The 25301-nt window shown below is 53.3% G+C and overlaps 8 protein-coding genes across 8 annotated transcripts; 4 read left to right on the top strand and 4 right to left on the bottom strand.

Annotated features, from left to right (window-relative positions):
• Window positions 1-46: 46 nt before the first annotated feature.
• CkaCkLH20_05764 (unsaturated glucuronyl hydrolase) lies at window positions 47-1648 on the bottom strand (the record flags this gene model as incomplete). Its single annotated transcript, XM_038888482.1, has 2 exons — window positions 47-1333; window positions 1385-1648. 2 exons carry the CDS (start codon window positions 1646-1648, stop codon window positions 47-49), a joined length of 1551 nt encoding a protein of 516 aa, XP_038746379.1.
• A 1604-nt stretch (window positions 1649-3252) lies between these two features.
• On the top strand, window positions 3253-4335 carry CkaCkLH20_05763 (phosphorylcholine phosphatase; the record flags this gene model as incomplete). Its single annotated transcript, XM_038888481.1, has 1 exon — window positions 3253-4335. The coding sequence occupies one exon, from the start codon at window positions 3253-3255 to the stop codon at window positions 4333-4335; it is 1083 nt and encodes a 360-aa protein (XP_038746378.1).
• Window positions 4336-13291: 8956 nt separating this feature from the next.
• CkaCkLH20_05762 (HET domain-containing protein) lies at window positions 13292-14641 on the bottom strand (the record flags this gene model as incomplete). Its single annotated transcript, XM_038888480.1, has 1 exon — window positions 13292-14641. The coding sequence occupies one exon, from the start codon at window positions 14639-14641 to the stop codon at window positions 13292-13294; it is 1350 nt and encodes a 449-aa protein (XP_038746377.1).
• Window positions 14642-15231: 590 nt separating this feature from the next.
• Window positions 15232-15672, top strand: CkaCkLH20_05761 (uncharacterized protein; the record flags this gene model as incomplete). Its single annotated transcript, XM_038888479.1, has 2 exons — window positions 15232-15539; window positions 15606-15672. The coding sequence occupies 2 exons, from the start codon at window positions 15232-15234 to the stop codon at window positions 15670-15672; spliced, it is 375 nt and encodes a 124-aa protein (XP_038746376.1).
• A 969-nt stretch (window positions 15673-16641) lies between these two features.
• On the top strand, window positions 16642-17288 carry CkaCkLH20_05760 (uncharacterized protein; the record flags this gene model as incomplete). Its single annotated transcript, XM_038888478.1, has 2 exons — window positions 16642-16783; window positions 17065-17288. 2 exons carry the CDS (start codon window positions 16642-16644, stop codon window positions 17286-17288), a joined length of 366 nt encoding a protein of 121 aa, XP_038746375.1.
• A 1352-nt stretch (window positions 17289-18640) lies between these two features.
• On the bottom strand, window positions 18641-18928 carry CkaCkLH20_05759 (uncharacterized protein; the record flags this gene model as incomplete). The annotated part of the gene is made up of 1 exon (XM_038888477.1): window positions 18641-18928. One exon carries the CDS (start codon window positions 18926-18928, stop codon window positions 18641-18643), a length of 288 nt encoding a protein of 95 aa, XP_038746374.1.
• Window positions 18929-22067: 3139 nt separating this feature from the next.
• Window positions 22068-22855, top strand: CkaCkLH20_05758 (fkbp-type peptidyl-prolyl; the record flags this gene model as incomplete). The annotated part of the gene is made up of 5 exons (XM_038888476.1): window positions 22068-22248; window positions 22308-22365; window positions 22423-22464; window positions 22519-22592; window positions 22650-22855. 5 exons carry the CDS (start codon window positions 22068-22070, stop codon window positions 22853-22855), a joined length of 561 nt encoding a protein of 186 aa, XP_038746373.1.
• Window positions 22856-23313: 458 nt separating this feature from the next.
• On the bottom strand, window positions 23314-24720 carry CkaCkLH20_05757 (uncharacterized protein; the record flags this gene model as incomplete). Its single annotated transcript, XM_038888475.1, has 1 exon — window positions 23314-24720. One exon carries the CDS (start codon window positions 24718-24720, stop codon window positions 23314-23316), a length of 1407 nt encoding a protein of 468 aa, XP_038746372.1.
• Window positions 24721-25301: the final 581 nt, after the last annotated feature.

Below are 25301 nucleotides of genomic sequence, written 5' to 3'. Positions count from 1 at the left end.
AATTCTATTCGAGATACCCTCATTCGCCTTGTCTATAGTATAAGCATTAGACCAGTCCCATCTTCAGCAACCTGTTTCCGAACTCAATGAGGTAGTAGTCTCCATACACCAAGCCGTGATCCCAATAACGCTTGTGATCGCGTGAGTTGTGATTCGCCGTCGCGTTCTTCAGAATGGCTTCAAAAGTCTTATCCTCTTCGATATTGATGGCTGAGATGTCTCCGTTTCGGAACACGAGCTTCGCCTTCTCGGTAGCCAACGAAAAGTCCAATGTGTCTTTGACAATCAGAACAGCCATGTCGCGCCATCTGACGCTTTCTTCGTTCAAACCTTGGCCAGCTAGAGCCTGAGAGAGGACGAGCATGCCGTTGGCAGCGATGACACCGGCCGAAGAGTCTCTCAGGGGGTTCGCTTTGTCTTCAATGGGTGCGTCAAAGTCCCAGAGAGGTACATAGCGGCCCTTTGTCCTGTTCTCGCCTTCCACGGGGAACTCAACTGACTTTGGTGAAGATTCGAGGCGGAAGATAAAGTATTCTGCCAGTCCTAGGGCCACATCCAAGAACTCCACATCGCCCGTCCACAGAAAGGTCTGCGCGTAGCCAAGAATGGCCCAAGCCTGGCCTCTTGCCCACGTAGATTCGGCGTTGTAGCCCTGACCTGTACGCCTTTCCTTGATATCGCCGTTCTTGGGATCGAAGTTGAGAACATGAATGGTGCTGTAGAACGGCCCCTTCACTTCGCCTCTGGGATCCTTTTCCGGTCGCAAGTTTGACTTGATCAATGTCTTTGCGTGTTTCGTGGCGGCTTCCCAAAGATACGTCTCTCCCGTGTGGGATGCAGCGTAGTAAAGCAAATCAAGGTTGCACATCGAGTCGATGATGACCAGGAAGTCATCTGTCAGACTGGTAATCGTGACTCCATGCTGGGTGAGAGCATCCCACGACCTGATCGCTCCAACGGTGTCGTTGTATCGGGTGTACAACGCCTTAGCCGCTGTGGTAATAGAGTCAAGGGCTTGCTTGTCCTGAGCAACTTCCCACCGCACTCTCATTGAAGGCTGGATCATGAAAGACATGTCATGGGTGTCCGTCCGCTTCGCCGTCTCATGGAGAGGCTCTGACCACGCAGCACCCAGTGACCAGAGTTTCGAGAGCAACGCACTCTTGTCGCTATCTCCGGGCATAGTCTGAGGAAATTTGACCAATCTCTCAATCAGAGAGTAGATGCTACCTGGGAAGAAACCGCATGTCCAGAAAGAAGCTTCCCTCAGGTGATATTCACCAGCTTCGGGGCCAGTCTGTAGCACGTACTCGGGATACGCTACGGGAGGATTCTTCGCTTCGTCAGTAGATGTTAGTCTGAAATAGAATCAAGCGGTGCTCACATTGTTGACAAGATCTTTTGTAGCTGTTCTGAAGATCTTAGCTGTGACATTCTCCTCATACAGGCCACCAAGCTGCTCCTTGATGGGCTTCGACGGAGGCATCTTGCGTCTTGAACGGGCTAACGTCTGTGTTCCGTTCTCAGATATACTGGTGTCACTATCAGCGTTCAGCTCTGTGGAGCTATCCGACTCGGCGTAAGAGTTGTGTACCACAGATGGGCTGGTGTCTGCGGTAGGCTGGTTGACGATCGCGCAAAGCGCCATGCTGGGGGTAGTCGCCGGCTTCAAGGGAGTCTAAGTTCGAGCAAGGATTGCTACTTACGATGGATGGATGGGCTGCCTGAGAGGTCGAGGGCAATATATTAGTTCTCCTTAAGAACCCAAAGGCTAGGCGTCCTGCTGTGAAGAAGGAAGGAAGATTGCGGAGCGCGGGTCCGTCGGCGTCTCAGTCGGAAAGATACGCCGCCTGAGGTGATTTCTCCACGGCAAAGTTCGATCGACTCAGTTCTCCGGTCCAAATGTCGGGCCAAAGTACTTACGGGAGCCGCATTCGAGTGGTGTTGTGTTGGCTCTGCGGAGTCGTCTCGCCCGAGCGATCCTCCGATGCCCGATGGCGACATCCCGCCTGGCAACCTTCCAGAAGCCGGTATTTGAGAGAACCCTAGCTTGAGTCCTTTTCTAACCCGATAGAGGCAAGTCTGTCAATGATGTAAAAGCCTTTCGCTCGTGAGTACGATGTGTTTCTACGAAGTATTGCAGGAGTAGGTGACATCTGCCCTGCAACGGCCATAGATGCAGGCTAAATGTGAGAGGCGGTTCGTTTCACGTTGCCGAGACAATCAAGACTTCTCCTGAAACTTGTGTCTTGGCTCTTGTACCCAGTTGAATCCTTGAGACTCTTTAAATCAAGCTCATCGTCGCTGGTTCAAGTTCATAATGGGACCTCGTCTTTTGTCAATCTCGGAGAGAAACTTCACCATATCTTAGACTTCACATCCGATTAATGAGGTTTCCATTAAGCGGTTATGTTGTGTCCGTTCCGGCTTGTTGAATTTGGGATCGAAGGCCTTCGGGATGAACAAACGTCTGGCGTCCCGAATCTTCCGGTGAGGTATAACATGGAAGTCCCGTCACCTGTTTCATGTTTGATCCAGTAAAGCGTTGAAGTCAGCTCCGGTGAAGAGACCGGAGCCACCGTCGAAGGTTCCTCGAGGACCCCGGCTGGACCCTTTGGTCCCTGAGCTGTGGTCCCGGGGATGTACACCCATTTCGTCTTGGCACATCGTGGGTGAACCCCACGTTATTATGTAGGGCTGAGAACCAGTTCATCCGATGTCGCGATACGTGAGACATTCAGAGTATTTGTTCGAATTCAACGACTATCGGCTTCGGCAGAAGACCCCCGCCGCATTACGAAAATCTTATCAGTTATTCATTTCAATAATCCCGCGCGACGTCACCAATGTGACCACGACCGGCCGGGGAAATTGGCCACTCCACAAAGTGGATGTTACACGACGTCGCGACACCATCGCCAGTCAGCGCCAACACTCGCATAGACCTTCATTATCTTGGCCACCCCAGTATCTACTAGACTCAGCGCGGTAAGCGAACAGGAGGAACCATGATTACCTAAATTGAGGAAAAGTGAACTTGGAGTGCAAATCCTCCAATCGAGTATCGCTTGTTTATAACGTGCCTCCGGCCCGGCCGCCGTTGGTTGAGTCTTCATCCCGTTCCCTCTCGGCCCGTCCTTTATAATCGCCGGCATCACACCCTACGTTGGTTTAGGGGTTTTGGCAAGCTGTAGCTAACTTGAAAAACACTAGCTCGTCACGGCCATCATCACTTTCACGATGAGAACCTCAATGAACCCCGTTCTCGCCTCCCTCGGGCTGGCTCTTGCCCGTGGCGTTGCGAATGCCGCGCCCTCTGTCTTCGCCAGCAACCACACCGTTGGTCCCGAGTTGAAGCATTGGCCCGCTGAGGCTGCCAAGTCTCTGAACACCATGATCGCTGCCAATGCCAACCAGAGCAACTACGCCGTCTTCGACATGGACAACACCAGCTACCGCTTCGACCTCGAGGAGTCACTGTTGCCGTTCCTCGAGAACAAGGGCGTCTTGACCCGCGACACCATGGACCCGTCCTTGAAGCTGATTCCCTTCAAGGACACCGCCAACCACACCGAGACAATCTACAGCTACTACCTGCGGCTGTGTGAAATCGACGACATGATCTGCTACCCCTTCGCAGCTCAGATCTTCAGCGGCATTCCTCTGAGCGAACTCAAGGGCTACGTGGACGAGCTCATGTCACTCAACGGCACCGTCTCAACTACCTACTACGAGGGCGATGTCATCACCCCTACCGAGATCACTCCCCCTAAGATCTTTGCCGGCCAGGTCGAGCTCTACAACAAGCTGATGGCAAACGGCATTGAGGTTTACGTCATCACTGCGGCTGCCGAGGAGCTCGTCCGCATGGTCGCTGCCGACCCCAAGTACGGCTACAACGTCAAGCCTGAGAATGTTATCGGTGTCAGCCTTCTGATGAAGAACCTGACCTCCGGTGACCTTACCACGTCGCGCAAGCAGATCACGGAGGGTACCTATGATGAGAAGGCCAACCTTGGTCTGGTCATGACTCCCTTCCTGTGGACGCCTGCCACATGGATGACTGGCAAGTGGGCTGCCATTCTGACTTACATCGACGAGTGGAAGAAGCCTATCCTGGCCGGCGGTGACACTCCGGACAGTGATGGCCCCATGATCTTCCAGGGTGTCGATGTTTCCAAGGGCGGTATCCATCTCTGGATCAACCGCAAAGACAGCGCCATGGAGGAGATGAACGAGATGATTGAGGAGTATTCCGCTGAACAGAAGAAGCTCGGACTTCCCGTGACTGCAGACAAGAACTGGGTTATCGTGAAGCCTGAAGACATCTTGTAATCGCCTGATTGCTTCATGGTCTCTTGAAAGCCAGGCAGAGACCAAAACGATAGACCAGCGCAACGCAATACAAGCCATCTTAATGTCTATATGCTTATCCTCACAACTCTAGACACGTGATAGGCCGGCCTCTCCGGCGACTTGCCTAGGCTGACAGGGAGGGCCCTTTGCCAGCTTCCTCTCTCCTTATAACCAGCAACATCAAAAAGCTTCATAGAGAGGCAAAATATTGGACGAACAGGGAATCGAACCCTGGACCACTCACAGACGTGTTTAGGAATGTTTCCCATGCTAAGCGAGTATTATACCACTAAACCATTCGCCCAGTTGATGATTTCGCCCGGACTTGAACCGGAGACCTTCAGTGTGTTAGACTGACGTGATAACCAACTACACCACGAAACCATTTGGATTGTTGAAGGAAACTTCAAAATTGAAAACTAAGAATCAAGAGCGGGTCGATGGGGTTGTGGGAATCGGGAACCCTGGTGGGGGCTGGCTTGGAAGATGCCGGCCCCGGTTCCCCGGGACTGGGGACTGGCCCGAAGGCACAGACTTCATTGGGAGAGAAGGAAGTGTCTCTCTCAAACATAGATAAGTATGTCAAGTTATTAAGTAGGCTGGCTTGTAAATGAATACCTGGTGAGTAGCTCTTATTACACACGCAAAGAGCAAAGAGAAACTCATCCACTCCAAGTCAATGCTTCGACGGTATCTAGGTCTCCAGTGAGTCCCTATAACTAACATAAATAACAAGCACAATTTCTAACTGTTGTCTTTCTGATAAACTTCGCCTCGGTTCAACTGAAACTGTCGCCTGCCGCAGTATCTTCGTGGGTTGGTTGGCGATGGAGCAATTGTAAGCATAAATCGAATCGGCTTGCCTGTGCCCCCACGACAGAGAACGCAACATCTTGAATTATGTGATATGAATAACCCCCTTTTTTACTTTGCCAGTATCTATATTCTGCCAGAATGTTATCGCTGCAATCGGTTGCCCATCAGCCATCGCACATTTGCCCCAGATGACAACACTTTGCGGTGTAAGTCTCGCAGCCGTTCTCGCATCTTCCAAACCTCCAAGATTACAGAAGAAAATTCATCGGAAGTCCTCTCTAGTCATAAAATTTCTGATTGACAGTGTCTCGGTACGCAAAAGAAAAAGTTGCCTCGTTCGGGCGAGTTGACATCTCTGTGGGGTATGTGGAATATGGGTTCCGATTCAGAAACAGAATCAAAGCTTCCAAATATGCAAGCCATAGTTCCCGTCGTAGGCTTAGTGTAAGGAGTGACGTCGTTCTTAGTTCACAGCAAGCCTCGGCGTCATCGCCCGAAAATATGGAACTAGTGGAATGACACAACTCGGCATCACCACCCGAGCGCTGTATTTGCAATTCAAGGATGGAATAAAATCTAACATCACGGCAGATTCTACCGAGGTGCCACAGTAAACCCACAAATCGTTCAAAACAAGTTCATTGAAAATAGATCCCATCCACTTGAAGGTCCGAAACTTCTTTCAATCTGACTGAAAATCTTGCATTGTCACGACATACAGCAAATATGGCACCGGCTACCTCGGACAACCTGGGCTTCCAATGCGCCGTCATCACCGGTGGTGCAGGTGGCATTGGCAAGGTCATGGCCCAACACTTCATCTCGAAAGGAAAAAAGGTGCTCCTGGCTGGTCGAACCGAATCCAAGCTACAGGAGACAACGAAGGAAATTGGAGCCGCAGGATATTACGTCCTTGATACAGGAGACGTGGCTTCGATTCCAGACTTCGTGAAGAAGATCACCAGCGAGCACCCCGAGCTCGATTGTCTCGTCAACAACGCCGGTGTTCAGCGGCCCCTTGAGGTACTCAAGGACGACGACTTTCTCTCGAAGGCGGATCAGGAGATCGACATCAACATTCGCGGACCGATGCATCTTGCCCTGGGTCTACTTCCGCACTTGCAGAATAAACAATCAGCGCTCATCATCAACGTCTCTAGTGTGCTCGGCTTCATCCCGTTCTCCATCATCAACCCAGTGTACAACGGTACGAAAGCCTGGCTACATTTCTGGAGCATGAACCTTCGCACACAGTTGAAGAACGGTGGCTCCAAGATTCGGGTCGTTGAGATCGCTCCACCGACAGTGGCTACTGATCTTCACCGTGAAAGATCGGATCCCAACGACAACAAGAAGGAGAACAATCCCGATGCCCTCAGCGTTGACGAATTCATGGACGAGGTTTCTAAGAAGCTGGAAAACGGCGACGACACTATTGGGCCTGGCATGGCAGGAGAGGTGATTGATCGATGGTATGGAGCTTTTGGGGACCAGTATGCAAAGGCAGCGGCCGGAAAGTGAAGGCTCGAGGAGCATAAGATGGGTCAAGGCAGAGACAAAGGAGCAATATCTTAATATTGCGTACTCATGTGTGCCGATGTTCGTAATAACAAGTCATGCTCCATGCTGCTTGATGATGTCATCATATCAAATGACAGATGTCTAACCAATTGCGACTTTCGATGCACTACTTGCGTTGGAAAGATCCTTCGGCTTGTGGTCATTTTATATAACACGTTTTATGAGGAGCCACGGCAGTCCAATCGCAACCCAGAAGAATAAGATAATGAAGACAAGGAATCGACCCAGTTGCGGACCGGGGGAACACCCCCACAAGACTTCCAGCGCAAAATGATGGATTGCCGATACGGAAAGCACCACGAGACCCCAGGCGCTTTGAATCGACTCCCAGAAGAATTGTACCAATGGCCGCATAAACCACAAGAATAATTCAGGCGGCTTGTAGACGATGTTGACGATCATGATGCTGAACCACCGCACCCACCACCTATCATCATCAGCCAGCGGAATCCGCTCGAGCTCACCAAGCAGTGGCCGGCTCTCGTTCTCAAATGTGCCTTCCTCTAATGGCTGTGATCAGATCATTTCGTCGTCATTCCGTCAAAGTTCATGAGATTGAAATCAGTTCATTGAACTGTCTTACCAGCTTCCCGTGTTCGATCCGACCATTGTAATTTGGACGGCCGTGTCCAGGCAGGTCGTTCCCAACGTCCAGGCCGTCCCCAATTGAAGATTGAGCCTGATCTGGAACTTCGGTTTCTGCGGCCACCGGAAGTGCGTCCCTTGACTCTCTGCATTTTCTTTGAGGGTCTGAGGTGTCAGCTAGTTGGTATCTGCGTTAAGTGTCAATGTCTTGACCTCACCGGAAACTGGTTGAAGGTCTTTTTTGAGAATGGCCCTCGTCATTGTCAGCCTCATCCGCGTGCTGAAATTTGATTTGGCATCAGCTGACATCGACAATTTTAGAACAGGCAGGGGGTTAGCACACGTGTACAGAGCCAAGAGGTTGAGGAGCATTGTCGGCCCGTTACGATTGCCTGATTCCGGCTGCATATTTTCACCACAGCCTAATGCGGAGGTCAGCATCAAGTCATCAACTTTTGTTCAAATCTCCGCCGGCGACAAGATGGCCGAATTAGTTGCAATAGGACTCGCGAGTAACCTATTGCAATTTGCTGAACAAGGTTTCAAACTGTTTGTTGTCGCTCGACAAGTCTACAAATCTGAGAGTGGTACCACCGCTGAACATAACAACCTCCGAAGCGAACTTGAGAGTGTGAAGACCCTCGCCAATAATGTACGCGGCTCTATCAAGAACTCGGACACCTCCGATCCGACGGGCAGCCTCCGAGCCATAGCTGACGAATGCGATGATGCTGCGGATGCTTTGACGGAATTTTTGGATAAGCTCCGGGTGAGCGTCGACAGGAAGGAAAAGATTTACAAAAGGGTGTGGGCAAGTGTAGAGGTAGCGCTGTGCCATCTCTCAGATAAAGGGGAGACAAAGGGTTTCGAGGACAAATTGAAGAAACTTCGTGATGAGCTTCAAAGATATCTTGTCGCTGCAATCCAGTAGGTCAACGTCCTGCAGATCATAGATCTCAACCGTGATATTCCTATCCCTTTGACTACGGCAGTAATCTGACAAGGCAATAGCCGGGAGCAGGTCGCAACCTTACGCGCAGTCAAGAGCCTGAAAGATCAAAACGACAGACTGGAAACCAATACAATCGGCAAGTTAGATGACATATTCAAAAGTATCCAACAACTTGTCGGGAGTTTGGAGAAACGTCAGAGTGACGATTTTCGTGGTCAAATCGAAAGTCTCCAACGCGAAATAGTCCAGTTTCTGGATGCCAAGTTGGTTGTGGAAAAGCAACAGGAGATCTTGCGAGGTCTGCGCTTCGACCAGATCAGAGCCAGAGAGAGAGCTATACCGAAGAACCATGAATCTACCTTCTCCTGGATCTTTGAGCGAAAAAACACCAGTTTTTCCACGTGGCTAGAATCTGAGAAAGGCATCTTCTGGATTCGGGGCAAGGCAGGAAGTGGCAAATCAACGCTGATGAAGTTTCTCGTTCCTCACATGACAACGAGATCGAAGCTCCAGGCGTGGAGCGGAGGGAAAAAGGTGGCCATAGCAAGCCACTACTTTTGGAACAGTGGCAACAGCATGCAGAAGTCTCAAAGAGGTCTCCTCCAAACTCTCCTATTCGAGATATTGAAGGGGGTTCCAGGCCTCATCGAAACGGTCTGCGCCCGCCGCTGGAGAGCACAGGACCGTTCGGCACTGATAGAGGCATGGGATGAGACGGAACTGATGACGGCGTTCGACACTCTAGCTCTTATGACCGAAGTCGACTTCCCCATGAGGATTTGCTTCTTCATCGACGGGCTGGATGAGTACACCGCAGGCGCTCAGAGATATCACGGAAAGTTCGAAGATCTTCTCCGAACCCTCTACAAGCTGGCGTCTCTGCCCTCGGTCAAGATATGTGTGTCAAGTCGGCCATGGCCCCCATTCCTGGAGTCTTTGAATCCAACGGTAAAGGAGTGGCAGCTCCAAATGGAGGACCTTACGAAGGATGACATCAAAACATATGTCGAAGAAAAATTGGAGAAAGAGCGGCACTACAAAGCGCTTGCAGCAAAGGACAGTCGATGCTCTGAGATTCCTGCGACAATAGTCCGGAGAGCACAAGGTGTGTTCTTGTGGGTTTACCTGATTGTAAAATCTTTGACGGATGGGATGAAGAATGCCGACAGCTATAAAATCCTCAAGAAAAGACTCGACGAACTTCCCGACGACTTGGAGTCTTATTTTCGCCACATAATAGGGAACATAGAGAAGTGCTACAGAGACAGCACCATCCGTACTTTCAAGGTGATGATCGAGTCGGGACAAGCTCTCCCTCTCCTGGCGTTCAAGTTTCTCGGGGAAGAAGAGGAAGAAAACGAAAACTATGCGCTAGAAATGGGGGTCAAAACCATTGCGCTACAAGGTCTCACCGAAGAATACGCAAACCTGACGAAACAAATCAACGCCAGAGGCGCCGATCTCCTCTATATATCAGCAGCTACCGAAGATCCTTCCTTCTTGCGATACCAGGTCGACTTTCTGCATCGAACAGTCAGGGACTTCTTCGTGGACACCAATGTCATGAGTGAGATTCCTGTGTCAGAGGAGGCAGGCGACTTCAAACCCCTCTTATCTCTGTGCAGAATCATGTTGGCCTTGAGCAAAGCGCTGCCATACCCGGATGAGACGCGTCTGGATTTCAATCAGGTGTTCCTTTTTGCTGACGGTTTGATGCACTATGCTTGGAGAATCCAGGACGATTTCGTCAGGAATTTCAGCCAAAATGAATGCGACGTTGCGTCTCTAGGTGAGGAGTCTGATCTTGGAAAGTCTTTTCGGATACTGGATGCTCTAGACGAAGTCAACATGCAGCGAATCACCCACGACGGGGTTCACTGGACCAATTACAAAGACGCGCCGAAAGGCAGCTTCAAAGAAAGCAACAAGAAGACCTTTCTAGGAGCTGCTATTCAGGCCAGGCTGTCTCTGTATGTCGAGCACAAGATCACAAACGACTCAAGCCTGGTCAAGAAGAAGGGGGGAAGGCCTCTCCTCGATTACGCCTTACGGCCCACAATGGTCACCCCGCTGCAGATATCAAGCCAGGAAGAAGGACCTGTCAGTCGTCTCGTCAAGTTTCTTCTTGATCATGGAGAAGATCCAAACAACAAGCTACGAGCATACACAGGAAAGTCGCCATGGGAGCTTTTCCTGGCCGTCTGCCACAGTCATGGTATCAAAGGAGACAAAGACAGTGTGGAGGGCAATGAGATTGCCGAGGCAATGGCATCTATGATCTTACATGGGGCGGATAGAAACGTCGTGATCGAAACGAAAGATGGCGTTCGAGTTGACGTTTTCAAGATTGCACAACGCCTACAGCTTTCTCGGGCGAATATTGGAAAGGTTGAGGATGCTATCGAGGAGGCTGAAAGGTTGAGGCAACAAAAGGAAGCCGAGTCTTCGGGATTCCTCGCTGGGCTTTGGGTTTCTATATGGGGGAGTAAAACACATTGAGAGGCATCATGGAAGAACAACGTATGTCGAGTTATGCTTGGGAGAAAGGGCTTTCAAAATTTGGACTTTGCCGGAACACGCTAGGTTGATGACCTTATCATACCCACGATGTAGTCGAACAGACAACAATGGCGGATCGTAGAAGATGTGTGCGGCCTCGTCAATCCGCTGATATGAAATGGTTGAGTTCTTTCCAATCACATTTGGTCTTTCTTTCTTCCATCTTCTTTTGATTCAAGGATATATGCTCTTCAGTTTTGGTTGCGGCTATTTGGCCTGCTTTCTCCATCGTTTCATATTTTGCTCTCGAAAGATTCCAAAGTAGCATCTAGTAATGCCAAGAAGCAACGAGCCCCGTCGCGTTGACGGGGCAAACTTGCCTACGGTACTTTCGACTCACCTCAAAGCCCAACTCAATCCTCTTTGTTCGTCACTCACACCTCGAAAGGAACAAAACCTCGACGCCGGCCTCAGGCCTCAAACCCACCGCGACACCTCTCTTCCACCAAAGCCAGCGGTACGTACCCCCGGCGGTGATGTGGTGGTGCCAAAGGAAGCGCAAACCATCATCGAGAACCTTCGCAAGCAACAGCTCCCGAGTCACCCGAATCCGCTTTCACGGCATTCGCTGGCAGGCACGGCCGGGCCCTCACTCCCGCCGCGACCGTTTCCGTTGAGCGGGCATTCTCTCTACGAGAAGGCCTTCAACGAAAAAGAGGCGGCGAGGATCGTTGCCGCCCGAGAAGCAACCGAGGCAGCGGCGATGGCGGCAGGTCAGCCCGGCAACTCGGCTAGGTCGAGACGTGCTACGCTAGTTGAAGCAAAGGTACGCAGCTTCTTCGATTTCCGACTTCGTGATCTCAGCTAATGAACCACAGAATCTCTCTCTCCCGACGGAGAACCCTAAGCAAGACGCCAAATTGCCGAACAAAAAGTCAACCAAGGAAGGAGCTATCAACGATCAGTCGACTCAGAAGAAAGTGGCAAGCACAGCGGAGACTACCCGACCCATCGCTACCAAGAAGATCGCAGAACCGCCGGCACGAGAGAAGCCTACCGAGCCGACGCTGAGCAAGGCAACGCCTAAAAAGACTCGCGATCTCATCGTCGAGAGCACCCAGGAGACGCCTGCGCAACAGAAGTGCATGGAGACTAGCCAGACCATTTTCAGGAACACCAAGCAGAAGTCGCCTACTCAGGGTGCCATAACGCAGAATTCGCTCAACTCGAAGACACCCCCGCCGGCCTCGCCATCATCTTGCACAACTTTGCCTGTCTCTCCCGTGGATCGATCTACGCCAATTGCTCACAAGAATACCGACACGATCATTGAACCTCGGGAAAAGAATCGGGAGAACGAGGCAACTGCGGAACAGGCCAACCAGCAACAGATTGTGCCAGAGCAGACGACTAAGGAGAACCCGAGAAAGCGCACTCGGGACGAAAGGCATGTTTTCATCTCACCTTCTGGCCGTCTTCCACTGACATGAGATCAAGTCCCCCCGAGACGAACAGACGATACGCGCGCGGCCCTCGCGCCTTTCTCTGCGATATCGTGCAAGATGTCTTCTCAGACGTTGAAGAGGAATCGGAGAATGGCGACGATGGCGGCAATGGCAACGGTATATTCGAGGGTGATCAGGGCAGCATAGCCAACTCCTAGGAGAAGTTGGTAGCTCAGATGCCGATGCGCGATGCTCAGCATGAATCACACTTCCAACCCTCTCTTCAACATCCGTCGTCATGCCGAGTCTGGCCCGGCCAGCCGCGACACGTGAAGCACACTGAAGTCCTCGTACGTAACCTCTCCGGTGGCATCTTACTCCTGATTTCGACGCATTCGAGCTAACCTTTGAGAAGGATGAGGAGTCGCGCCACTATCCCATGGCTCCTCATGTCACAGACATGTCGCTCAATGAGTTCGCTGTCGTACGTCGCTTCTATCATCGGGTATGAGAAACATGGAACTGACATACTTGCCAGGAGACTCATTTCCCAGTGGCGGACAAGAACGAGCAACAACTGCAGCATGCCGATATGGCTGAAGAATCGCACCGTCTGATGGGCTTCACGACGTGCGGCGACCCCGAGCTGACACTTCCCGCACTCGCCTCCGACAAAAGAGAGGGCTTTGCTGTTTGGGAGAAGGCCACTTCGCAGGGCATTTCCGCTCCGTTTTGCTCCGACTTGGATTTCAGACTCGGTGACTTGGGAAGGAGCGAGTGGACGCAGTACTTCTGCGAAGATGAGGAGAAGTAACCTAATGTATGAGATTGGACAACAGCAAGTTGAATGTACAACCTACACTATTACGCCAAAAAAAGACCTCCCACAACACAGTTAGCGTGGAACGGAAGAAGCATAAGCCAGTCGTCTGAAATCGCCATGACAACCAAGCTCAATGAGGCGTAGAACTCCTTCCAGGTTTCTCAGCAAGAGCCACGGAAAGCACAAGAAGCCTCGAAGGGGCTGCCCTCAATGATGAACAAGGCGTTTGCCAGGTTAGAAAGCCCAAGTCCGGCTTGATCGCAACAACTTGAATCGAGAGTTCTCCCCATCGGCTGAACGGTCCGTAACGATGCTGGCCGCCGAGCTGACATCGTTGTCATACCTGTTTTCGGAGGAAGATTTGGTAGCCAGGTAGAGAGGCAGAAGGCGGGCATAGGTGACATATTGATTACTGTCGATGAACAATAAGCTGCCCGTGTTGACCCTGAAAGCCTGTCCATTGCGACACAGCTCGATACAGAGATACCCAACCCGGGGGTTCGCTATGGACGGGTTGCCAGTTTGACTGAACAGCCGGCCTGTCCAAGCGAAGTATCTCTCTTCTTTTCCGGGAAGCATGATGATGACCAGCTCCACATGTAGTCCGCGGGGTGTGATTGCTGGTGGCACGGGAACATGTCCCTCTTCCGCTCGCCATGTGGGACCACGAAGGTGACGAAGAGGAGAGAGATAGTGCTGCGGCAACTTGACCACATCCCAGCAGTTGTTCAGTATCGCGAAGTGATGTCCCTCCGAGTCTATGATTTTGATTTTGGCAAATCCATCCGGGCTTGACGCGAGGATACCGGATTCTTCCAAATCGGAATCCGACGTAGTGTTGGGCTCGAGGGTCCATAGCAAAAGTGTCAGGTCTTCCGATGTGCGTAAAAACTCCTCCTGGAGTCTGATGAAAGCTCTCGGGCCCTCGCCATACAGCAACGGCATGTTGATGTTCAGAATCCCGAGCAAACAGTATGCGATGTCTTCTTCTCGCGATGTAGACCTTGTAGCCGCCCACGACAGGCGCTCGGCAACAGAGACAGACCAAGGCGATTTCGTTCCCAGAAGAACTCTGGATTTTACGCCCGTGATTTCCTTGATCAGATTTCTTAGTTGGGATTTGGTACCAACTCGGTTCCAGCCTTCATCGTAAAACTCGACGATCTTTGGTGCAATGAGCTCTTGCAGTGTCCAGCCCCGAGTGAACCACTTGGCCGACTTGAATGCTTCCTGGTCCAGGTTTTCCGAGATTTGGGGCGGCAAGTCTCTGATGTAGGCATAGCAGACCTCTGCTTCTTGGTACCATCGATACATGGAATTGATGGCTTCGGACAATTCTGCGCTCGAAGTCTTGTCGATACAACACGTGTCAACCCACACCCAGTCGTGTCCGTCGATGAGGGCCTGTGCGCAGCACTTCTTGATCTTCTGAAAACCCTTTTTGTCGGTGATGGTCTCGGGTCTGGCGAGATCTTGCAGGATAATTTCTTCTTCGTCCCACGTGTGAGAAAGAATGGCGTATGGCGGAATTAGGGGCGAAAAGAACTCCTTCAGCTCGCAGGTTTGGGCATCAAGAAGACGCATGGTATTGTGGTAACGACAGGAGGGCGACCGACTGGTTTCTATTGGATGGTCAAGTTTTGGTTTAAAAAACCGAGTGAGGAGGAAGCTTGAGACGACGACAGTTAGAATCAAACGTGGCATCATGATACTTAAGCATAGACGAGGGTAACACAAGGCAGAAAGACAGGCCGATCGTTCTGCGCTGGAACGCGTGAATGCCTTGAGGTGAAACACGATGACTGCAGCAAACTCGATGCCAATGAGATTGACACGGCATATTGCCGTGGGTGCCGGAGAGGGGTCTCGGCGAAGTGTCCGCGTTGTGTACGAAAGCTCAGCACACAAGTAGAGCCTCATTGATCTGCTTGTGCCGTGACTGCAAAGATATTGTTTGCCATGACTGCACCACTAATGGTGGCCTAGCGACCCCGTGCTGACGTGAGAACAGGAGACGGGAAGAAAGACCATAGGCTGGGTAGCAAATACCCACAGCCATCATAACATCACCTGGAACATGTCAGCACTGGAGCGTAGATGTGAGGATCGCGTTTCTAGCAAGCTTTGGACTGTGAACCTCAAAAATCCATCACAGTTTCAGCGAGTGCCACGATATGGCATATCTCCAGCCATCGACCTGGCGCACGCTGGGGCTGTCAGTAGCAGTGAGCTACGCCGGTCTCGGCATTTTCGACATTCTTCTCCCGCACCAAGCGGCGAACCATTTCTTCGGCCTGCCGCCGTCGGATCCGGTTACGCGACTGATGCCGCTTCTCGGGGCGCGGGGCCTGTCAATCGCCGCGGCCTTATTCGCGTTCGCGCGGCAGGGTAAGAACGCGGAGATGGGGGTCGTGATCCTGGCCGGGACGATTCTCTGTCTCTGGGATGCAGTCGCCATTTGGCAGGCGCAGGGGCCACAGCTGTGAGTCGCAAGTCGTGATTTCGCGACCAAGTCGTAGTCTGAGTACGTTGGCTGACATGGTGACAGAGGCGGAACAATCGCGGCCGGAAGTGTGGTCTGGACGGCTATCGGCGTCGGACTGCTCTGGTCATGAGGCGAGGCGACCAGGGGTTGTTGCGAAGCGAAATGGCGATTTGGTCCTCATGATCTCATCACCGAGGCCTGGCTTCGTCGGTGCTTTGCAGGGCAGGTAAGCAGGGTGCTGCAGCTGGATTGATGTCTTTGGTGGCGTGACTGGTGGTGGCTTGGAGGGTCCCCCGTGCTGCAGACGTCATCTGTCAAAGTCCGAGAGCTGCGGCAGCTGTGGCAGCTGTCTCGTCGCTCTCGAGCTTCGTTCGAGTGTCAACGGTCGTAGGTCTTTAAATCGAAAAAATGTCGTGAAGCTGCCGATGTTTCCGAGGTGACGAAGCTGGAGCTGAGTATTCACATGCAACGTCAGATGCAAATGGCAGTAAACAGAGATATTCAGCAAATGAGAGCTTGCCATGACAGCTCAGGCAGGCACGAAGCTAGCTGGGTGGTGCTTGCCGTGTGGTGATGCAATTGGGGGGCACTTTCCTCAGGGACCAGGAGGCAAGCAGGGTTGCGGGGTAAACACCAGGAGCTCTCACCTGCAGTGCATGCACCAAAATGCAGCATTCTCGACCTCCCTCCACGTCCAGGGCCTCCATTCATCATCCCATGTGCCTCAGCCAGCAAGCGCCCATTGCCATACCAACCGAACTTGATTGATCCTGCTTCTGCATCTCATTGGTTTTCGCTAGCTGTTCAGACTGACACCAGCTGCCCAAAGCGTGGCAGACCTCGAGCATACAAAACATACCACGACCGCCCCCTCATCTACCATTTCCCATTAAACATCAACACCATCTCCATCGCGAACCAAACTTGCACTTGCATCCACCCGATCACCTTACCCAACACCAAAAGGAAAAACAGGGCGACAGCATAAAAGATCCTTTCTCGCACATCCCAATACCACCGCAAAACAGGGCGAGACAGCATCGACGAGACATCCCCGCCCCATCCAACCCGCAGAATACGAACCGTCACCAAATCCACAATGGCCGACGAGAACACCAAGCCCGACACCAACCAACAAGCCGCCGTCGACGAGACCCCCATCTCCCCGTCTCGCGGCGAACGCAAGAACTCCCTCGAGGCTCACCTCCAGCACCGACCCGACCGCGCCGAACTGGTCGAGAGTATGTCGCCCCCTTAGCCTCACTTTCATTCCCACTCCCGTCCCGACATCAGCATCACTTCCCTGTTTTCCCCTTTTCGGCTTCAGCGTCGCCCCCATCTCATGCCTCCACTCTTTCCTCCAAGCATCCATCTGCAACTACCCCCACCGCCCGCCTCACCTGCCGATCCCAACCCTCAACTCCATCGTCGCATCTTGAATATTGTTTCCGCATATAGCAACCCGACCAACAAACGTGAACTGCAATTGACAAGACGCTGACTCCATCTCCACCTTCCGCAGAGAACATCCTCCCCGCATCCAACGCCGCTCCCTCTTTGATCGCCCACCAAAAGGAGCTCGAAATGCACATGCGCGCCGACACCCTCAACGACAAGTTGTCCCACCGCCCTGACCCCGAGAAGCTCGTCGCCGAGGGCGTGCTCAAGGAGGATCCGCGCACCGCAGACGACAAGTACGCCGAGGCGATCGAGGACGAGTACGCCAAGCGCGAGGGTGGTGCTTAAACAGTGACGGTCATTTCATCAATCCATGATCAGTTGACGGTATGAGGCGAACGAGGTGTGGGGAAAGATCAACGGTTGCGATGCGATGCAACACCAACGACCGGACGCACGGCGCCGAAATACGATGTAGGATTATCGGTTTCGCAGTTCCACGGTTGAGCCTCAGGACCCTTGAGGATGGGGAAGTTTCCTTGATGAGATATGAATAACTACACAAAAAACAAGTCTAACTGGTGCTGGAACCGGGCGATGCGGGAGTGTTTCCTTGTTATCGTGGGTAGCCATCTGGCCTGCATGTTTCTGAAAATACCAACAAACAAATCTATCCAACACTGCACTCAATCACGAACGTCCCATAATCCATCGCATGAAATGTTTCCTTGTGAGCTTCGCCTCAGCCTTATCGCGATTGTCGTCTATTAACATGCGATGGCATGCTCAGGGTCCCCGCCGCCCGTTCTATTCTTGGAAGCTCTCCCGTCCGTTTACACGTGAACCGTCCACCGGCCGGGGTATGACCTCATCGCAACCCCAGCGAGCCACCAGAGTCAGACGAAAGCTATTGCCTGCGAGCCTCGCTGTAAACGGCCCAGGCCAGACAAAAGAGAATGCTAGGACAGTCAGCATCAGACGCCCCCTTGCAGTAAAAGTACCATACTGCGGTAACTACTGTGCCCCGGAACACGGGAATCCTGCAGGGAGGGAGGGAGCCCACGGCGCGGCGAATCAGCAAGAGCAATCCGCTGCGTGTGTCATTGAATTCCAGCGTCGCAGCACCCTGAGACGGGACAGGGTCCTCGGCCGAATTCGGTAAGTAGGAGTGGTAGACACAATCAATCTCGCGGAGACTTCAGAATTAGAAGCAGTTCAGATTTGACAGGTGCCAAAAAAGAAGAAGGAAGTTTCCGATTAAAGGTCTTGGATATCGAAATCTTTCTTGATGAAAATGCCCCAGCCCAAGGTTTGTTTGTCCCGCAAATCTAGTCTAAACAGGCCCGGCCGACCGACCGAACCCCCCCGGCCGCCGTGATGTACAACATTCTGCAAGTAATCCATCCGGTTCTGTGCTCTGAGGCCCACGGCGCGTGGCCCATAATCCTGCATTATCATCCATGCCGTTTCCCGAATTCCCCGATATCCCTGATGTCCCATGAATTGGTGATACAAAAGTGTATGCCCGTACAGAAATACCGCCCGTGGTAGTAATGCCCCGAATGCCTCCTAAACGCCAACGCAGAAAAGAATATGCAAGTTACAATATCGAAACAGTGTAGTGTGTGTGTGTGTGTGTGTGTGTGTGTGTGTGTGTGTGTGTGTGTGTGTGTGTGTAAAGGTTCGACCCGTCCGTCTTGCTATTGCGTCCGACGGGCAAAGCTGCTGCCGTAGCTCGGGGACGGCGCGCCGTACTCGTAGCCGGGCTGGTTGCGGTTGACGACGGTGACGTTCCTGCCGTTCCGCATGGAGCTCGTGTGCTTGTCGGCGCCGTAGACGCGGAGGGACACCTCGTCGGACGGGGACATGGAGCGCGGGGTGGAGGAGTCGTAGGAGGCGTAGGAGCCGGAGGAGGAGGAGGCCGTGTAGCCGCTGCTGATCGAGGGGGCGGTCTGGTGGATGATGACGGGGTTTCTGTAGCCGGACATTTTTGATGTGTGTGATGTGGAAGTGTTGGTGGCTTCTGTGTGTGTCTTGGGTTGGTGGTGATGATGTTTGGTTGTGACTCGGCTTGGAGTGTGAGATGGAGTTGGAAGTTGTTTGCTTGCTTGCTTGTAGAGGAAGATGTCCTTGAGTAGATGGATGGATGGGTTTGGTTTGGATGCTTGATGAGACGAGAGAAGAAATAGGAGAAGAATCCGAGGAGACGGCTGATATATAGTCGAAGAAGACACAAACAGAGGTCCTAGGACGCATCTTCATGTACATTTGAGGGTGACCAGCACTTGCCGGGAGGCAGGGACCAGCCCGGCCGTGGAGACAGCGGACGGGGCCCATCTCGGGTTGCTTGTCTGGCCTTGAGAGGTACCCGGTCGAAACCAGGCCAGCCAGCCCTGGGCGAAAGAAGCCTTGTGGACGGCCTCGCTGGCTTAGCAAGAAGTAGAATAATGACTGAGGGTGACGGTGGAAGCTGGAAGATGGCTCGAGGGACGACGACGAAAGGTGTGTGGCAGTGGGGGCTGCCGTCAAACCCATGTCCCATGTCCCATGTCCCTGGGGCTGACCATCAGAGAAAAAAGGGCATCGCCCTGCGAGAAGAGAGTCCTTTGGGCAGCTTTGTCACGTTCAAGGGTCCTAGATGCAGGGAAGTTGGGCATGGAAAACTGGCTAAGACGGTTAGCCTCCGTTTGTTAACGTCCTGGGATCACCAAGGAAGCAGGGAAGAAGGTTGTTGTTGATGTTGCAAGTGCGGCAAAGAAAGGGTGGGTGGTGTCCAGTGGGTCCGCCTGCATGGAATCGTCCTGCTGCAGTCCTTACCGCAGTATTCGTACACCAGAGAGTCTGCGTCCTGCAAATAGCAGCGCATCTGGTTGATTGCAGTGCCTTGGTGGCGAATGGGTCGAATGATTGGGCAAAGACGAGCCAGACTGACCAGACGACACACACTGCAGGGCGGATTCGTCAGGGCCATGATTGACAGACTGCCGCCTGGGTGTGTGGTGTCTCGCCCCGGCTGCCGCGTGTAGTGACCTTGACCTTGAAAACATTCCCCTTTTCCCCTTTGTAAGCGCCAGACATTTCCTCGCCATCATTCCTCGTCATGCGTAGACTTGGGGAAAGTACACTTTCGTACCGAAAACCTGGATTGGTGACAGCCTGATGTCGATTACGAAGCAGGCGTGCGCGTCTGTCGTCTCGGCGTCATGGCTGTTCAGCTTTGGGGGCGGCACGTTTTGCAGTGAAATGGAAAAAAACGGCGACCAAAGTCGAGCAGGCCTTGTGTCACTGCTTGATGTCTGACTGAAGGCTGCGGCATAGACGGACGGGCGGTGGTAGGTCATGGTAGGTGGGCATGGTTGGCCACTCAAGCGCCGTGCAGCCAGCGTCTTGGAAAATCTCCCGAGTGGTCATCCGCCAGTGCCCTCTTGGGCAGGGAGAAGCCGAATGTGGCATCGCACAAAGTTGAAGAAATTTTCTTCTTCGCCGTGTCATCGAGGTTGACCAGCATAGCCCTTGGCGTACCGACGCCATCGCTGCCCAACGCATGGCCTGAATCATCCTCGGTCATCATTGCAATTTTGCTTTTCGCGCCTTTCATCTCAGAGTTTCCACCCAGACGGGACCGTCCGCGGTAGACAAGCGAAGACGTCTGTGTTTCTGGAACATGGAGGCGGTCCGGTCGGGCTCGCCCAAGGCCCAGAGTTCGGATCGTGCCTCTGAATGTTTGGGGGATTGCTGGGGCGGACCCTGTCCTGCGACCCAACCGGCCGCTGTCGAGCCCGATCAATCGATCAATCGGGTCTCCAGCGGGTGAGTCTGCATGTGCAGCGATCGCTGCGGTAGCGTGATCAGTCTGCAGCACGACTGCACGAAATTGGCAAGATCGCGGGAAGCCGTCTGCTGTGAGTGATCGATTTGCTTGGTGGAGTGGTTCATGCTTTTGGCGTGCAGATTGAGTTGGTCGAGCAGGGCGAGCCGCATGATTCGATCTGCGACTGGAGGTCGGGCGACGGATGAGTTGGCGGGCTCTGACAGTAGACGGCCGATGAGCGACGGACCTGCTGCAGAAACTACTTGAAGTGGAAAACGCTCCCAGATGCAAAAGTGGTAAGCCGGCTCTGGCTCTGTCCGCTCGCAATCGTATCGTTTTTCAGTTTCGATACACCCCACGCGTAAGAAAGCCCGTCGTCCAATGCATCTGTCCCGTTGCAGTCGTCAATCGAAGTTGACGTTGAATGGTGCGTGGACATTTCTGACAGGCACGCAACGTCGCCGACTCGCCGAGGTGGGTAGCACATCGAAAAAACGGCCGTGATGGTGGTTGATGGCGTTGACGTCCAGCAAATGAGACAGGACTTCGTGGACGGCGCCTGCCTCGGCAGCTCCAGACATGCCACAATGATCTGCCTTGGCCGCAATGACTCTTCACTTCGGTGTCCAGGTTCTGCACCGCCCGGCTGTGGTCGAGGACCTCGTGGACACGAAGTCGAGGCTTAGGAAAAAGAAAAGATCGAACCGCAAAGAGCAGCGGGTGCCAGACCAGGCAGGCAGGCGAGGCGATGCGTGTACCTGGGATTCCTGAGCGAGCTGAACGCGAGGTCAAGTGACTCGGATCCAGGATGATGAGAAATCCAGGGCGTTCGAGAATCTCACGTGCGAGCGAGGGCCCCCACTGCCCGTCATCATCATCATCGTGGGAGTGTTTTGGTTCAGTGTTTGGCGTCTGTCCGGTTTGACGTCACACGTCACGGAGAGCTGTCAGTGGGAGCTCTCGGTCCCCTGCTGCAAGGCAGACGCAAGGCGATAAGATAAGCCACCCTCGTCACGCCTTATCGATAAAGATGGATCCGAGCCCCGGAATATCTGATAAGGATCCCCTCAATCTCGGAGCCGATTGGCCAATCGGAGACTTGTCACCGGGGGTGGCCCGGGCACCGAAAGGCGGCGTGGCTTCAACCCGCCCTCCGCCACCGGTTGGCGGGCAGTGGTCCCCCCCGCCGCTGCAGCTGTCTTCCTTGTTGCTCGCCAGCTGTTCGTCTCTACCTCGACCAATTGACCGCCAAATCATTCATATCACGACCAATCTTCACCAAAACACTCACGCCTCGCCGTCCAACTTCAGTCACAATGCAGGGTCTCCTTCTTTCTCTCGGCCTTCTGGCCTCCAGCGCCATCAGCGTTGCTGCTGCCGACCTCCAGATCGACGTTACCCAGGCCGTCGAGTGCGAGCGCAAGACCAAGAACGGCGACAAGGTCAACATGCACTACCGCGGTACCCTGCAGTCTAATGGAGAGAAGTTCGATGCCAGTAAGCCGGAGTCACAGCTTCCAGACCAATGTATCAATACTGACGCCTCATTCTTCAAGGCTACGACCGCGGAACCCCTCTCAGCTTCAAGCTCGGCAGCGGCCAGGTTATCAAGGGGTCAGTTCAGTCATACGGTCAACAAACAGCGAAGAACTTTAACTGACAATTCGACAGCTGGGACCAGGGTCTTTTGGACATGTGCATTGGCGAGAAGAGGTGAATAAGAGCCGCTCAAACACTCCAAGACCAATCGATTCTGACGCCTTGCAGGACCTTGACCATTCCCCCTGAGCTGGGCTACGGCAACCGTGGCATGGGCCCTATTCCTGCCGGCTCTACCCTTGGTATGTGTCTGTGGCAGCCTGATTGAAAATTTCCAGGCTAATCACAGGGTTCTATAGTTTTCGAGACCGAGCTCGTCGGCATCGACGGTGTCCCCAAGCCCGAGAAGATCATCGTCAAGGCCAGCGAGAAGGCCAGCGAGGCTGCCGAGTCCGCCACCGAGAAGATCGCCGAGAAGGTCGCAAGCAAGGTTGCCGAGGCTGCAGATGTCGTCAAGACCATCGTCGCCGACTCCGACGACGGTCAGGAGCACAACGAGCTCTAATGGATTGTCTTCACAATTGTACATGCATTCGGTAGAACAAAAGAAGGCGTGCAAGGCCGCATGGCGCACGGGGAAATAGGGTCCGCATCTTCGCATGGACCGGCGAATACGGGTTGACATGAGAAAATATTCAGACGTGCAACGAAGTTACTATGATTCTAGGCGAGCAACATAATGCCAATTGATTTTCACACAGTCCCCCAAATCCTTGGCGACATGATTATGAGGAGTCAAGCGACCTACTCACCATTGAGACTGGTCACATTGGATGGAGAGAAATCAAGCGAAATACGCATTCAGATGAGTAAAGGTCCATTTACATGTTCATTTCATTAAAATTATTCGCTAAGCATTACAGTAGTAGGAAGTGAGCCAGAACAATATCCGTCGGCATCCCCCTGATCTTCGTTATGCTGATGACATTGCCGAAGCAGGTCTTATGTTCAGTTACTTGATGCTTAGCCAGCCTGGTACACGGCCAGAGCAGCAACATGCGGGTTGATCATGGTCAAGTTGTACGGCGTGACGTACAGATCAGTGTCCGTAAGAGCCAGGAACATGGTCGAGTTGATTGCTGGGTCATACTCCCAAGTCGACACGTTAGGCTGGATCGTGTACGCGGTACGATCCTCCATGCTGACATTCAGCAAAGCAGAGTACGTGACGTTCAGCTGCGACACCCACGCGGCGAACTTGGGTTCCTGCACATTGGTGGAGGTGATGTAGCTGTTGTTGGGGCCAACCGGCTGCCCAGGCGCGTCCCACTGCAGGAACACCTGGCGACCGGGGTACGACAGCGGCTCGGTGCGGTTGTGCGTGATGGCAGCACTGCAGTCCTGACCGGGGCCCGTGGCGTTCACGCACGACTCGGAGTCGGTGATGTTGGTCGTCGCCGCGGTGTTGGCCCAACCTCCAGTGGTCTCGTTCCAGACGTTCGACCCGTTGATGCGGTAAGGGTTAGGCTGGTTCAGGATGTGCAGAGCAGGGAAGTTCTGCCAGATCAAACGAGTCTGGTTCCAGGGGCAGGAGGAAATATAAGGGGCGAGCAACGTCCACGCCCAGCTCTGCGGGATACCGACGGTGTGCCACTCAGGCATCGGGAACAGGCCCTCGAACTGGCGGAAGATCATCTGCTGGCGGGCCTCGACCGTGATGCTCTGCAGCAAGAGCTGGGCGGCCGGGCCGGAGTTGAGGTGAGGGAGGAAGCCGTACACGCCGGCCTCGCCCCAGCGGGTGAGCTTCTGGTTGAAGTCGATGTACTCGCGCAGGTTTGAGACGGGATAGTTGTATGTGCACTGCTGCGGGGCCTGGGGACCGAGGAGGTTCGTGATGACGGTCGCGTGGCCGATCTCCTGGTCGGCCATGTGCTGCAGCAGGAAGCGGTCCTCGGCATTCAAGCCAAGCTCCTCGAAGTCCTCATCAGAGTAGGTGGCAAGACCCCAGTGGAAGAGGTCAAGCTCAATGTACTCCTGGTACAGGCCCAGAGCGAGAGACTGGAAGTCAAAGTCACTCTGGACGCGGTAGACCGGAGCAGAGCCATTAGTCCCGATGCCACCGGACGGGGTATACGGAGCTGGCTGGTCACCGTGAAGTTTTCCGTCTGCAGGGTAGTCGTATGCGTCGTCTGGAGGAGGGAGCTGAGGAACCTCGGATGCCAGGACGCTGGTTGAAATGGCACCAGTCGTGGTTGGCGATGGGCCTGTGTAAGGGCCGTGGGAGGTCACGTTGGTGTGAGGGACCTGAGAGGGCGTGAAGGCCGGCTCGGAGGTGACTGTGGTCTGCGGCTCTGAGACAAACGGAATGGCGTTGATGCTCGTGGCCAAGGCAAGCAGCCCGGCGTGCTGAAGAAGGCTTCTAGGCGCCATGTTGGACCTTCGGTATGAAGTTCCTCGTTGTGTTGTTGCGATTGGATTGCGCTGAAGGTCTCTTCTTTTTCCCGTTGCAATAAGCGAACTCAAGCTGGTTCTTATATCCCCTTTGGCTCGCTGGCACGAATCAAGAAAGTCGACGTCCTCCCCATATGCATTACCGCATCACGACCGCCAGTCCCGATTTCGGTGCGTCGATTCCACCGCCAGCCCCGGCGGGACGATTCAGAGATGATTTCATAGACTGAGCCTGCGCGGCTCATCGGAAATTTTCTCACCTGGTCGAGCTAATTGCGTAGTTGGTGTATTTCCGACGCGCTTACACTCGCGTTCCCGAGTCTTTGGCTGTAATTGTGCCGTCATCGCCAATTGCGCTCACTCAGGTGAGCTGGGGCAGATTGTCGGTAGCTCCAGATCTACGGGCAAGAAACAAAATGTCGCTCTCCATAACACGACCACAAAATATTCCCGACCAGCCAGCCTTACCATCAAATAGACGTCAGAAGTACCTCACGGAGTTGGCTCCGGTGTGGGACGAACCATTTGGCGGGCCCACTTCGCCGGGCCGTGAATGGTCG

The sequence above is a fragment of the Colletotrichum karsti genome (assembly GCF_011947395.1).
Source record: "Colletotrichum karsti strain CkLH20 chromosome Unknown Scaffold16, whole genome shotgun sequence".
NCBI lineage: Eukaryota > Fungi > Ascomycota > Sordariomycetes > Glomerellales > Glomerellaceae > Colletotrichum > Colletotrichum karsti.
Note: the sequence above shows the minus strand (reverse complement) of the source record. Positions and strands in the feature narration are given on the sequence as shown.